Here is a 13,025-nt window from a genome sequence, read left to right as displayed (position 1 = left end):
GCCAACATACCATTTGCCTTCTTTACCACCTGCTGCACCTGCATGCTTACCTTCAGTGACTGGTGTTGTGCGACTCGTAGCACATTCCCCTCTCTCAATTTATAGCCATTCAGATAATAATCTGTCTTCCTGTTTTTGCTGCCAAAGTGGATAACCTCACATTATACTGCATCTGCCATGCATTTTCCCACTCACTCAGCTTGTCCAAATCATACTGAAGCATCTCTGCATCTTCCTCACAGCTCACCCTCCCACCCAGCTTTGTGTCATCTACAAATTTGGAGATATTGCATTTAGTTCCCTCATCTAAATCATTAATATATATTGTGAATAGCTTGGGTCCCAGCACCGATTCCTGCGGTACCCCATTAGTCACTACCTGTCAATTGGAAAAAGACCCATTTATTCCTACTCTTTGTTTCCTGTCTGCCAACCAGTTTTCTATCCATTTCAATACACTACCCCCAATCCCATGCGCTTTAATTTTACACGCTAATCTCTTATGTGGGACTTTATTGAAAGCCTTCTGGCATGGCTGCCATCCTGCCAATGTTGACCTCGGTGCGATGGCATGCTGGTGCAATCAGCTCAGACTGAAGACAGACGGACTCCTCCATCATGCCTTGCAATCTGAGGAGTGCGGTAGACATCCCTCCCTGATGTTCCCGAGCTTGCCTTTGCAGCTTCAGCAACTGAGACATGACCGAGTCCAGAGACTCGTCGTCTGACTCACACTCAGCAGATTTCTAGCCTCTGGATTTTCCGAGTGTCTGAAACCTGGGAAGTCCCTGCCGCCGCCTGTAATGGATCAGACAGTGCAATGTGCTCACCAGATTGTGACCCCGAGGCCACTCTAGAACTAAGCCCCACCAAGGTGTGTCTCTCTGCGCTGATGGAGGGTGTGGGTGAGTGCTGTGATGGGTCTTCAATTAGGGTGTCATCAGATTCTTCTTCCAAGGTGTCTTCGGGGCTTGAATCGAGGACCTGGGTTGTGGACCCCCTTGGCTACTTCCCAGATGTGCCTGCGAAAGCAGGGAGGGATAATTAGTGCCTGTCGGGGGGGACTGCAGAACATGGGAACTCACTCACAGCATGGTTGTCTGATGGATGTTGCACTGCTGGATCCTGTCTTGGCTGAGCACTGCTCACTTCACCGTCAGCACAGGACTGGTCCGGATCATCACCAGCCAGCTGGATATCTCTATTTTCAAAGTCTGTGAGGACCTTGATATCAGGCATTCCTCCACCAGTCTGCGACCTCTCCCTTTTATCATGTGCCAGCTTGTCCTGCATGGATACAGATGGAGAGAATGTATGTAGGATGCCTATCAGGCCAGATGAGAAGGATGCCTGGCATGTATGGGTGATGAGTGGTCTCATGGACAGAATGAGGACACAATCCGCAGGACAGATGAAGGTGTGTGTGAGAGAGTAAATGGTGATGTCCCTTGAGTTGGCAGTGAGTGAGATCCCTGTGGATGTGTGATGGGTTTGTGAGTTGAAAGTGAGTGAATTACTCTGGTGGAACAGAGGAGATCATTCATCCTCTTTTGGCAATGGGTGGCTGTCCCCTTTTGCATGGCGTTGGCACCAACCACTGCTGCCACCGCCTCCCATGCTGGATTGGTGACCTTGCTTGCTGGTCTTCACCTAGAGCGGGGGTGGAAGACTTCACGGCAGGGCACCACTGCATCCAATAGGTGCCTGAGGGAGGCGTCACTAACTTTGGGGGCAGCATGTTTCCTCCCTTTGGAAGCCATGACTTTGCAGCAGTTCTGATGCTATAGAGAGAGTGCAGGGGCGCTCTTTAAATATGGTGCCCGGTTTACTGAGGGCCTGAGGTAATGGTGGGAAAGGCGAATCAGAGGTCGCCCTGCTAATGACCCGGCATTATTAACGAGGTCGAGAATGGGATGATACTGCACAAAAAGCTGCTAATTGCGGCCGGCAGGTAAAATGTCTCAGCAGAATTGTGGCCTCCAGCAGTCCTCCGAGTGCTGGTGACCTCTGATGTCCCTGCCTCCACCTGCTGTGGACCAGATGGTGTGTTGTGCTCACCAGATTGTGACCCCAATGCATTTTTCAAGCATGGTGACACCAAGTGTGTGCCTCTGCGCTGGTGGAGGGTGTGGATGAGCGTTGTGACGGGTGTTCAAAGGTGCTGTCCTCGGGTCCTCATCTGATGTGTCGTCAGGGCTGGAGTTGAGGGCCTGGCTTGTGGATGCGTCCGGCAGCTTCCCAGAGGTGCCTACGAGAGAAAAGAGAGGCAAATAGTGCATGTCAGGTGACTCTGAAACAGGAGAGATCATGCACAGTATGGTTGTCTATGGATGCTGCAGTGCAGGATCCTCACTTGGGTGTGCAACACAGACCTCACCTCACCAGCTCTATGGCTCTGTCCTTGAAGTCCGTGAGAACCTTGATCTTAGGAACTCCATCACCAGTCTAGGACCTCTCCTCCTTATTGTGCTTGTCCTGCTTGAAGGCAGATGGAGAGAGTATGAGCAACATGCATGTGAGGGCAGGTGATAAGGATGTCTGGCATGTGTGGTTGGTGAATTGGAGCCCTGGACAGGATTAGGACTCAAACTCCAGAGAAGGTGAGGCCAGATGGAGATATCAGGGTGTGTGAGAGCAAGTGGTGATGTCCCTTGAGGTAGCAGCGAGTGAGATCTTTGGGAATGTGTGATGGGTTTGTGACAGTGTGAGTTGCGAGTGATGAGATGGTTGGCTTATACTGGAGGAACGGAGAAGATTGTTCATCCTCTTCCTGCACTGCGTGGCTGACCTTTTCTACATGCCGTTTGCACTGACTACTGCTATGACTGCTTCCCAAACCGGATTGGTCACCTTGGTGGAAGGTCTACAGCCAGAGAAGGGGTAGAGGACATCGCGACAGGCCTCGACTGCATCCAACAGGCGCACCAGTGAGGCATCACTGAATTTGGGCACAATGTGCTTTTTGCCTTTGGAAGCCATGACTTCACTGGAGGTCCTAGGCTGCAGAGAGTGCGAACACTGTGCAGCGGTGCTGTTTAAATAAGGCTGCCCAGAGTTAGGGAGCGCTGAGGTCATGGCGGGGCGGGCGAATCAGATGCTGCCTGCCAGAGAAATGGCGTGTTCCCTGTGGATGAATAATTAGCGCAGGCTGAAGCACCCGCTAACGTACTTAGTGCATTTCACAGAAAATCCCAGCCATAATGTAAAATTAAAGCCCAGATAAATGTGCAAAGAATAAAGTAGATCCAGGGCAGTGGGAGAGAAAGAAAAAAAAACAGCAAAGGCAAACACTACCTATTGGGGGAGATAAGTGATGCTGAGAAAAATATCTGGAGTAGAATGGAAATTTGTAATGCTGACTTTCACAAAATGTAAACTGCAATATTAATGTCAAGTGGTTATATAGTTTTTTTCATTCCACACACACAAAAGGCCTTTCTTAGCTACCCTTCTATATTGGGTTTTGCCTGATGTGTTGTAATTTTTTGACATTTCAGTTCAACTCAATGTAATCTTGTTTCTCAGTCTTTATCTAGAACTGGAATTAGCAAACCATATAATGTGAAACAAATTAAAACAACATCTGCCAGAGAAGCAGAAGAGGCAATAAGGCATTTAATGGAGCTGAAAACAGGTAAGCTTGTCATGTAAAGTGTGATTCCAATATACTGTTGCCTGGCCAGCAATGCATGAATATAAGATAAGAGAACATATTCTTAGTGCAACATCACTGATGTTTTGGGAAAAGCAAATGAACATAGAAATATCCAAAAATGTTATGACTGCAGTATCTTATCAAGGTAAACCTGTTGAAAGTTGCATTACAGGTGGTTTTTCTTAAACATCTTTCTAGAAAAAACTTCTGGAGCCAATGTAAGCTAGAGTATTTCCAGTTAAATACTATTTACATGCAAATAGTTGACAATGACTATCACAAGAAAACTATCACAATTTTTTTCTAAATGATTGTATCTTTCTTTTGTATATTTCATAATTAAGAAACAAGAAACACAAAACAGGTTTCAACCAATATGTTTTATCTTCACTGATCAGTACAAATATTCGGTAAAAAGAAGCATTGAAACAGTTTTCTATAATTGGTTTTATTGCAAAATTATATTCATTCAAAGGGTATCATCCCATTAAATTAATTATGGCGGACATTTATTTTAGAAATTGGTCCATATGAAAACGCCACAATATGTGTTTGTACTGTGTGAGTTGAGTACATGGGATATCCTGCAGGTGGCTTATGGCTGTGTGAATAGAATAATAAGTAGCATTGCAGTATCTGGAGGCAGTTGCATGGTGCAGTCAGGCATACATTTTCTCTGTACTGTAGTGTTCATGATGCAATATAAGCTCAATGTCTTAAATAATGATGTGAAAATGCAACTTCAGTTAAAGGATTTGAATGCCCGTTTTTATACAATTTCTAAATCCTTTCACATTTTATTGTTATGACACTCATTATTTTCTTTTATACGTTCACTGGATGTGGGCTTCGCTGGCTGGGTCAGCATTTATTGCCCTTCCTTAGTTGCCCTTGAGACGGTGGTGGTGAACTGCCTCCTTGAACCGCTGTAGTCCATGTGGTGTAGGTACACCCACTGCTGTTAGGGAGGGAGCTCCAGGATTTTGACCCAGCGACAATGAAGGAATGGCGATATATTTCCAAGTCGGGATGGTGATTAACTTGGAAGGGAACTTCTAGGTGGTGGTGTTCCAATATATCTGCTGCCCTTGCCCTTCTAGATGGTAGTGGTCATAGGTTTGGAAAGTGCGGTCTAAGGAGCCTTGGTGAATTCCTGCATTGCATCCTGTAGATGGTACACACTGCTGCTACTGTGCGTCGGTGGTGGAGGGAGTGAAGGTTCGTGGATGTGGTGCAAATCTAGCGGCCTGCTTTTTCCTGGATGGTGTCAAGCTTCTTGAGTGTTGTTGGAGCTGCACTCATCCAGGCAAGTGGAAGGTATTCCATCACATTCCTGACTTGTGCCTTGTAAATGGTGGACAGGGTTTGGGGAGTCAGGAGGTGAGTTACTCATTGCATGATTCATAGCCTCTGACCTGCTCTTGTAGCCACAGTGTTTATATGGCTAGTCCAGTTCAGTTTTTGGTCAATGGTAACCCCCAAGATGTTGAAAGTGGGGGATTCAGTGATGGTAATGCCACTGAACATCAAGGGGTGATGGTTAGATTCTCCCTTGTTGGAGATGGTCATTGCCTGACACTTGTGTGGCGTGAATGTAACTTGCCACTTGTCAGCCCAAGCCTGGATATTGTCCAGGTCTTGCTCCATTCACACATGGACTGCTTCAGTCTCTGAGGACACATTCGCGACTCACGTGAGACATATAAACGATATAGATGACTATGTGGGGGGTAGGATTAGTAAGTTTGTGGATGACACAAAGATTGGCCGGCTGGTTAACAGTGAGATTGAGTGTCTTGGGCTACAGGAAGATATAGATGGGATGGTCAAATGGGCAGATAAGTGGCAGATGGAATTTAACGCTGAAAAGTGTGAGGTGATACATTTTGGAAGGAATAATTTGACAAGGAAGTATTCAATGAACGGCATGACACAAGGAAGTTCTGTGGCACAAAGGGACCTTGACGTGTGTGTCCATTGATCTCTGAAGGCGGAGGGGCATGTTAGTGGGGTGGTGAAAAAGGCATATGGGACACTTGCCTTTATCATTCGAGGCATAGATTACAGAAGCAGGGAGATCATGTTGGAGTTGTATAGAACCTTGGTGAGGCCACAGCTGGAGTACTGTGTGCAGTTCTGGTCGCCACATTATAGGAAGGATGTGATTGCACTGGAGGGGGTGCAGAGGAGATTCCCCAGGATGGTGCCTGGGATGAAACATTTACGTTATGAAGAGAGGTTGGATAGACTTGTTTTTGTTGGAGCAGAGAAGACTGAGGGGTGACCTGATCGAGGTGTACAAGATTATGAAGGGCATGGACAGGGTGGATAGGGAGCAGCTGTTCCCCTTAGTTGAAGGGTTAGTCACGAGGGGACACAAGTTCAAGGTGAGGGGCAGGAGGTTTAGGGGGAATGTGAGGAAAAGCTTTTTTACCCAGAGGGTGGTGACGGTCTGGAATGCGCTGCCTGGGAGGGTGGTGGAGGCGGGTTACCTCACATCCTTTAAAAAGTACCTGGATGAGCACTTGGCACATCATAACATTCAAGGCTATGGGTCAAGTGCTGGTAAATGGGATTAGGTAGGTAGGTCAGGTGTTTCTCACGTGTCAGTGCAGACTTGATGGGCCGAAGGGCCTCTTCTGCACCGTGTGATTCTATAAGTCGCGAATGGTGCTGAACATTGTGCAATCATCAGCGAACATCTCCACTCCTGCAGTGATCTCCTGGAGCTGAGACAACTGACCTCCAACATGCACAACCATCTTCCTTTGTGCTAGGTATGACTCCAACCAGTGGAGAGTTTTCCCACTAACTCCCATCGATCCGGTTTTGCTCGGGCTCCTTGATGCCACTCTGTCAAATGTGGCCTTGATGTCGAAGGCAGTCACTCTCACCTCACCTCGGGAGTTCAACTCTTTTGTCCATGTTTGAACCAAGGCTGTAATGAGGTTAGAAGCTGAGTGGCCCTGGCGGAACCCAAACTGGGCGTCAGTGAGCAGGCAATTGCTAATCAAGTGCCACTTGTTAGCACTGTTGATGGGCCGTTCCTTTACTTTACTGATGATGGAGGGTAGAATGATGGGGCGGTAATTGGCCTGGTTGGATTTGTCCTAATTTTATGTACAGGACATACCTGGGCAATTTTTCACATTGCTTTCATCCTCCTCTATCAAGCGTTCAGTACCAATGCCGGAATAATGTCAGGGCCCATAGCCTCTGCAGTATCCAGTGCCTTCAGCCGTTTCTTGAAATCACGTGGAGTGAATTGAATTGGCTGAAGACTGGCATCTGTGATGCTGGGGACCTCGAGAGGAGGCTGAGATGGATCATCACTCGGCACTTCCGGCTGAAGATTGTAGCGAATGCTTCAGCCTTGTCTTTTGCACTGATGTGCTGGTCTTGCCCATCATTGAGGATGGGGATATTTGTGGAGCCTCCTCCTCCACTACTGAGTTGTTTAATTGTCCACCACCATTCATGACAGGATGTGGCAGGACTGCAGAGCTTAGATCTGATCCGTTGGTTGTGGAATCGCTTAGCTCTGTCAATCACTTGTTGCTTATGCTGTTTGGCACGCAAGTAGTCCTGTGTTATAGCTTCACCAGGTTGACGCCTCATTTTTAGATATGCCTGGTGCTGCTCTTGGCATGCCCTCCTGCATTCTTCATTGAACCAGGGTTGATCCCCTGGCTAGATGGTAAGTAGAGTAGAGGATATGCTGGGCTGTGAGGTTACAGATTGTGTTCGAGTACAATTCTGCTGCTGCTGATGGTTGCCCAGTCTTGAGTTGCAAGATCTGTTCACAATCTATCCCATTTAGCATGGTGGTAGTGCCACACAACACAATGGAGGATATTCTCAATGTGAAGGTGGGACTTTGTCTCCACAAAGACTGTGCGGTGGTCACTCCTACCAGTACTGTCATGGACAGATCCATCTGCGGCAGGCATGTTAGTGAGGATGAGGTCATGTATGCTTTTCCCTCTTGTTGGTTCCCTCACCACCTGCCACTGACGCAGCCGAGCAGCTATGTCATTTAGGACTCGGCCAGCTTGGGTGGTAGTGGTGCTACTGAGCCACTTTTGGGGCAGAATGATGCACTTGTCGGATGGGCGTGCACCCGACCTGAACAAGCGTAAAATGATGCGTGATGACGTTGGATGAGCGTCCCGATGCCATCGTGCACTTGCGCAATACTTCGGGCGGCGTGTGCACACGGGAGTCGGCAGCGCACCCACCCACAATTAACAGGCCTATTAAGGCCATTAAAGTAATAATTAAATGACATTTTTTGCTGCCCATCCACATACAAAACTACTGTCTGTTATACCAACACAGCTCATTGAATGTAAATTCTCATTGTATCACTAGCCCCTTTGAACTCCACCTCTTCTAACAGTAAAACCCCTTTCATAGTAGCAATTTTATTAGTAAGATAAACATATTGCTTGGTCTCTGCTAACTAGGTGCCAGGTTTCACCCCACTGCTTGAATGCTCTATTCAAAAAATGCAAATGCACTCTACCTCTGTTATTTCTCAAAACTAGTATACGTCAAGACACCCAGACTAGCTGGCTTTAATTCAACTAAGACACACCCACAGACTAAACCTCTATTTTAAAAAGAAAAATATTTTCCAGTAATATTAAATACATTAATAGCTTCATGACACAACAATCGACAATGATCATCATTAGACTTTTAAGCCCATATTTTTATTGAATTCAAATTTCACCATCTACCATGGCAGGATTCAAACCCTGGTTCCGAGAGCATTACCCTGGGCCTCTGGATTACTAGTCCGGCAGCAATACCACAATGCCATCGCCTCCCCCTTAAATAATGTAATAATAAGAAGGTAAGAAATAGGAGCAGAAGTTGGTTATACCCTTGAGCCTGCTCCACCATTCAATCAAATCACGGCTCATCTTCAACGCCAACCCCACTTTCCTGTTTAATCTCCATATCCTTTAATTCCCCTGGGATCCAAAAATCTTACTGATCTCAGCTGTGAATGTACTCAATCATTGAGCATCCACAGCCCTCTGGAGTAGAGAATTCCAAAGATTCGTAACCCTCTTAGTGCAAGATTTCTCCTCATCTTGGCTTTAAATGAATGACCCCTTATCTTGAGGCTATGCTCTTAGTTCTAGATTCTCAAACCAGGGGACACATCCTCCCAGCATCTATCCTGCTAAGCCCTCTCAAAATTTCATATATTTGAATGAAATCACCTCCTGTTCTTCTAAACTAAATCTTTCCCAGCAATCAATCTAGTGAACCTTTGTTGCGATCCTGTATAGCCTTCCTTGGGTAAGAAAACCAAAACTGCACACAGCATCCCAGGTGTGATCTCACCAAAACACTGTACAATTGCAGCAAGACTTCCTAGCTCCTGCATTCCAACCTCCTTGCAATAAAGGTCAACATACCATTTGCCTTCCTAATTGCTTGCTGCACTTACATGCCAATTTTCTGTGTTTCTTGTACAAGACCACCAAGATTAAGTAGTTTTGCACCATTTAAAAAATATTCTGTTTCTCTACGCTTCCTACCAAAGTGAATAAGCTTACATTTCCCTACACAATACAATGTCTGCCACCATCTTGCACTACACCTGAACACTTCAGATGAACACTTCATCTATCTGTATCCCATTGCAGACTCTTGGGCACCACTGAGGTCAGGAATGGAGCAGGCGAGGCCTGGGAATGCTGGCACTGGCCAGCATGCAGGTTTCCCACATCCGTTTCTGGTGCTGGGCATTCTAGGGGGGAGGCAGGTTCAGGGCCTGGCAGGGCTGTCCACTCCCATGAGGCAGGCACCAAATAAGACTCATTTATTATTATTAAGGGCAGTTAAACAGGGCCAACTGGACTTTTCAGTTGGCCTCCAGTTTCCTAATACGATGAGGGGCAGTTTAACTGCCTGGAGGCAGGCAGTCAGCAGAAAGCCCAGGGCCAGTGCTCCAGGCAGGCCCTCAGTGCTTGCCCAGGTGCACTGCAGCCAAAGCCCACACTGTACAGAGAAAGCACCTCCGACAGTGCAGTACTCCCTCAGTCTTGCTTGAGTGTTAGTCTTGTTTTTTTGCGATCAAGCCCTGTGTGGGACCTGAGCCCGGAACCTTCTAACTCAGAGTCGAGAGTATTACCAAATGAGCCATAGCTAACATGAAAGGCATGAGAGATGAGCACAATCTTGTGTTCCCCATATATGCACACACAAATCCATACCAGTATGTTTTAATGTACTTCCTAGCCAAAATCACTGTACAGCAATTGAGGAGCAGAAACTCTGTCTGACTTTCCTTCTCCTTAGCTCATTGGATAGAAGGCCAACCTGGACCACTTGCATTTCCCAGCTAGACCCAGCAACAGACACAGTGACAAGAGTTCAGGGCATTCCTGTTCTGGACAGCTGAATAGTTTGCCACTTCAGTCCAAGACACTGGTCTGGATCCCTCCCCTCACCTGACCCTGACTCCGACTCTGACTTCAACAGCTGCAGCCATTGCTGAGGTGTCTCGCACCACTGGCAGTAGCTGCCAGCCTGTGCTCTCCCTCTCTCTCTATTTGCCAGGCCTCCAATTTACTCAGAGTTTCAGCTGTCATCAGCCTCACCTCTGCCCTTTTCAGTGAAGGTGATCAGCCAAAACTGAGGGGCAGGCAGTGGCACAGTGATATTGGACCAGTCATCCAGAGATCCAGGGTAATTCTCCCACCATTGTAGATGGAATTTGAAATCAATAAAAATCTGGAATTAAAAGTCTAATGATGACCGTGGAACCACTGTCAATTGTCACAAAATCCCATTTGGTTCACTAATGTCCTTTAGGGAAGGAAATCTGCAGTCCTTACCTGGTCTAGTCTATGTGTAGCTCCAGATCCACAGCAATGTGGTCGACTCATTAATGCCCAAATGGCCTAGCAACCCACTCAGTTGTATCCAACCACTAAAAAGTCTAAACAAAGGAATGAAACTGGACAGACCACCTGGCAAGGAAACCTCCTGCTGTTTGCTACGTACGGCCGCCCTCAGCTGATGAATCAGTACTCCACCATGGTGAATACCACTTAGGGTGGCAAGGGCGCAGAATGTGATCTGGGTGGGGTACTTCAATGTCCATCATCAAGAGTGGATCGGTAGCACCGCCACAGACCAAGCTGGCCAAGTCCTAAAAGACATAGCTGCTAGGCTTGGTCTGCAGCAGGTGGTCAGGGAATCAACAAAAGGGAAAAACACACTTGGCCTCATCCTCACCATGACACTATCGGTAGGAGTGATCACTGCACAGTCCTTGTGGAGACGAGCTCTTGTCTTCACAATGAGGATACCTTCTATAGTGTTATGTGGCACTACCACTGTGCTAAATGGGATAGATTTCGAACAGATATAGCAACTCAAAACTGGGCATCCATGAAACGCTGTGGACCATAGGCAGCAGAATTAGACTCTAACACAATCTGAAACCTCATGGCCCGGCACATCCCCCACTCTACCATTACCACCAAGCCAGGGGATCAATTCTGGTTCAATGAAGAGTGCAGGAGGGTAGCATCAGACATTCCTAAGAATGAGGTGTCAACCTGGTGAAGCTACAACATAGGACTACTTGCGTGCCAAACAGCATAAGCAACAAGCGATAGACAGAGTCAAGCGATTCCAACAGATCAGATCTAAGCTCTGCAGTCCTGCAACACCCAGTTGTGAATGGTGTTGGACAATTAAACAACTCACTGGAGGAGGAGGCTCCACAAATATCCCCATCCTCAATGATGGGTGAGCCCAGCATATCAGTTGAAAAGATAAGGCTGAAGCATTTGCTACAATCTTCAGCTGGACTGCTGAGTGGATGATCCATCTTGGCCTCCTCTGGAGGTTCCCAGCATCACAGATGCCAGTCTTCAGCCAACTTGATTCACTCCATGTGATATCAAGAAATGGTTGAAGACACTGGATACTACAAAGGCTATGGGCTCTGACAATATTCTGGCAATAGCACTGAAGATTTGTGCTGCAGAGCTTGCCGCGCCCCTAGCCAAGCTGTTCCAGTATAGCTACAATACTGGCATCTACCTGGCTATGTGGAAAATTGCCCGGGTATGTCCTATACACGAAAAGCAGGACAAATCCAACCCAGCCAATTACCACCCCATCAGTCTACCCGCGATCATCTGTAAAGTGATGGAAGTGGTCATCAGCAGTGCTATCAAGCGGCATCTGCTTAGCAATAACCTGCTCACTGCTGCTCAGTTTGGGTTCTGCCAGGGCCACTCAGCTTCTGACTTCATTACAGCCTTGGTTCAAACATGGACAAAAGACCTAAACTCCAGAGGTGATGTTAGAGTGACTGCCCTTGACATCAAAGCCACATTTGACCAAGTGTGGCATCAAGGAGCCCGAACAAAACTGGAGTCAATGGGAATCAGGGAGAAAACTCTCTGCTGGTCGAAGTCATACCTAGCACAAAGTGAGATGATTGTGGTTGTTGGAGGTCAATCATCTCAGTTCCATGACATCACTGCAGGAGTTCCTCAGGTTAGTGTCCTAAGCCCAACCGTCTTCAGCTACTTCATCAATTACCTTCCTCCCATCATAAGGGTAGAAGTGGGGATGTTCGCTGATGATTCCACAATGTTTAGTACCATTCGCGACTCCTCAGATACTGAAGCAGTCCATGTCCAAATGCAGCAAGACCTGGTCAATATCCAGGCTTGGGCTGACAAGTGGCAAGTAACATTCACGCCACACAAGTGCCGGGCAATGACCATCTCCAACGAGAGAAATTCTAACCATCGTCCCTTCACATTCCATGGCATTACCATCACTGAATCCCCCCCTAACAACATCCTGGAGGTTACCATTGACCAGAAACAGAACCTGACTAGCCGTATAAGTACTGTGGCTACAAGAGTAGGTCTCAGGCTAGGAATCCTGCGATGAGTGACTCACCACCTAACTCCCCAGAGCCTGTCCACCATCTACAAGACACAAAGTCTGTCCACCATCTACAAGGCACAAGTCCAGAGTGTGATGGAATACTCTCCTCTTGCCTGGATGAGTGCATCTCCAACAACACTCAAGAAGCTTGACACCATCCAGGACAAAGCAGCCCGCTTGATTGGCACCACATCCACAAACATCCACTCCCTCCACCAGTGACAGCAGTGTGTACCATCTACAAGATGCACTGCAGGGTTTCACCAAGGCTCCTTAGACAGCACCTTCCAAACCCATGACCACTACCATCTAGAAGGACAAGGGCAGCAGACACATGGAATGCCAGCACCTGGAAGTTCCCTTCCAAGTCACTCATCGTCCTTCACTGTCGCTGGGCCAAAATCCTGGAACTCCCTCCCTAACAACACTG

The 13,025-nt window shown here is 47.2% G+C and overlaps 1 protein-coding gene across 1 annotated transcript in view; it reads left to right on the top strand.

Annotated features, from left to right (window-relative positions):
• LOC144689615 (synaptojanin-2-like) overlaps positions 1-13,025 on the top strand; it is a 283,459-nt gene that overhangs the window by 240,074 nt on the left and 30,360 nt on the right. Inside the window, 1 exon segment of the mRNA XM_078556842.1 lies at positions 3,526-3,634. Within this exon segment, the coding sequence (XP_078412968.1) occupies positions 3,526-3,634 (109 nt within the window).

This window comes from Cetorhinus maximus, chromosome 14 (genome assembly GCF_964194155.1).
Source record: "Cetorhinus maximus chromosome 14, sCetMax3.hap1.1, whole genome shotgun sequence".
Taxonomy (NCBI): Eukaryota; Metazoa; Chordata; class Chondrichthyes; order Lamniformes; family Cetorhinidae; genus Cetorhinus; species Cetorhinus maximus.
This window is presented reverse-complemented; position numbering and strand designations above follow the sequence as displayed.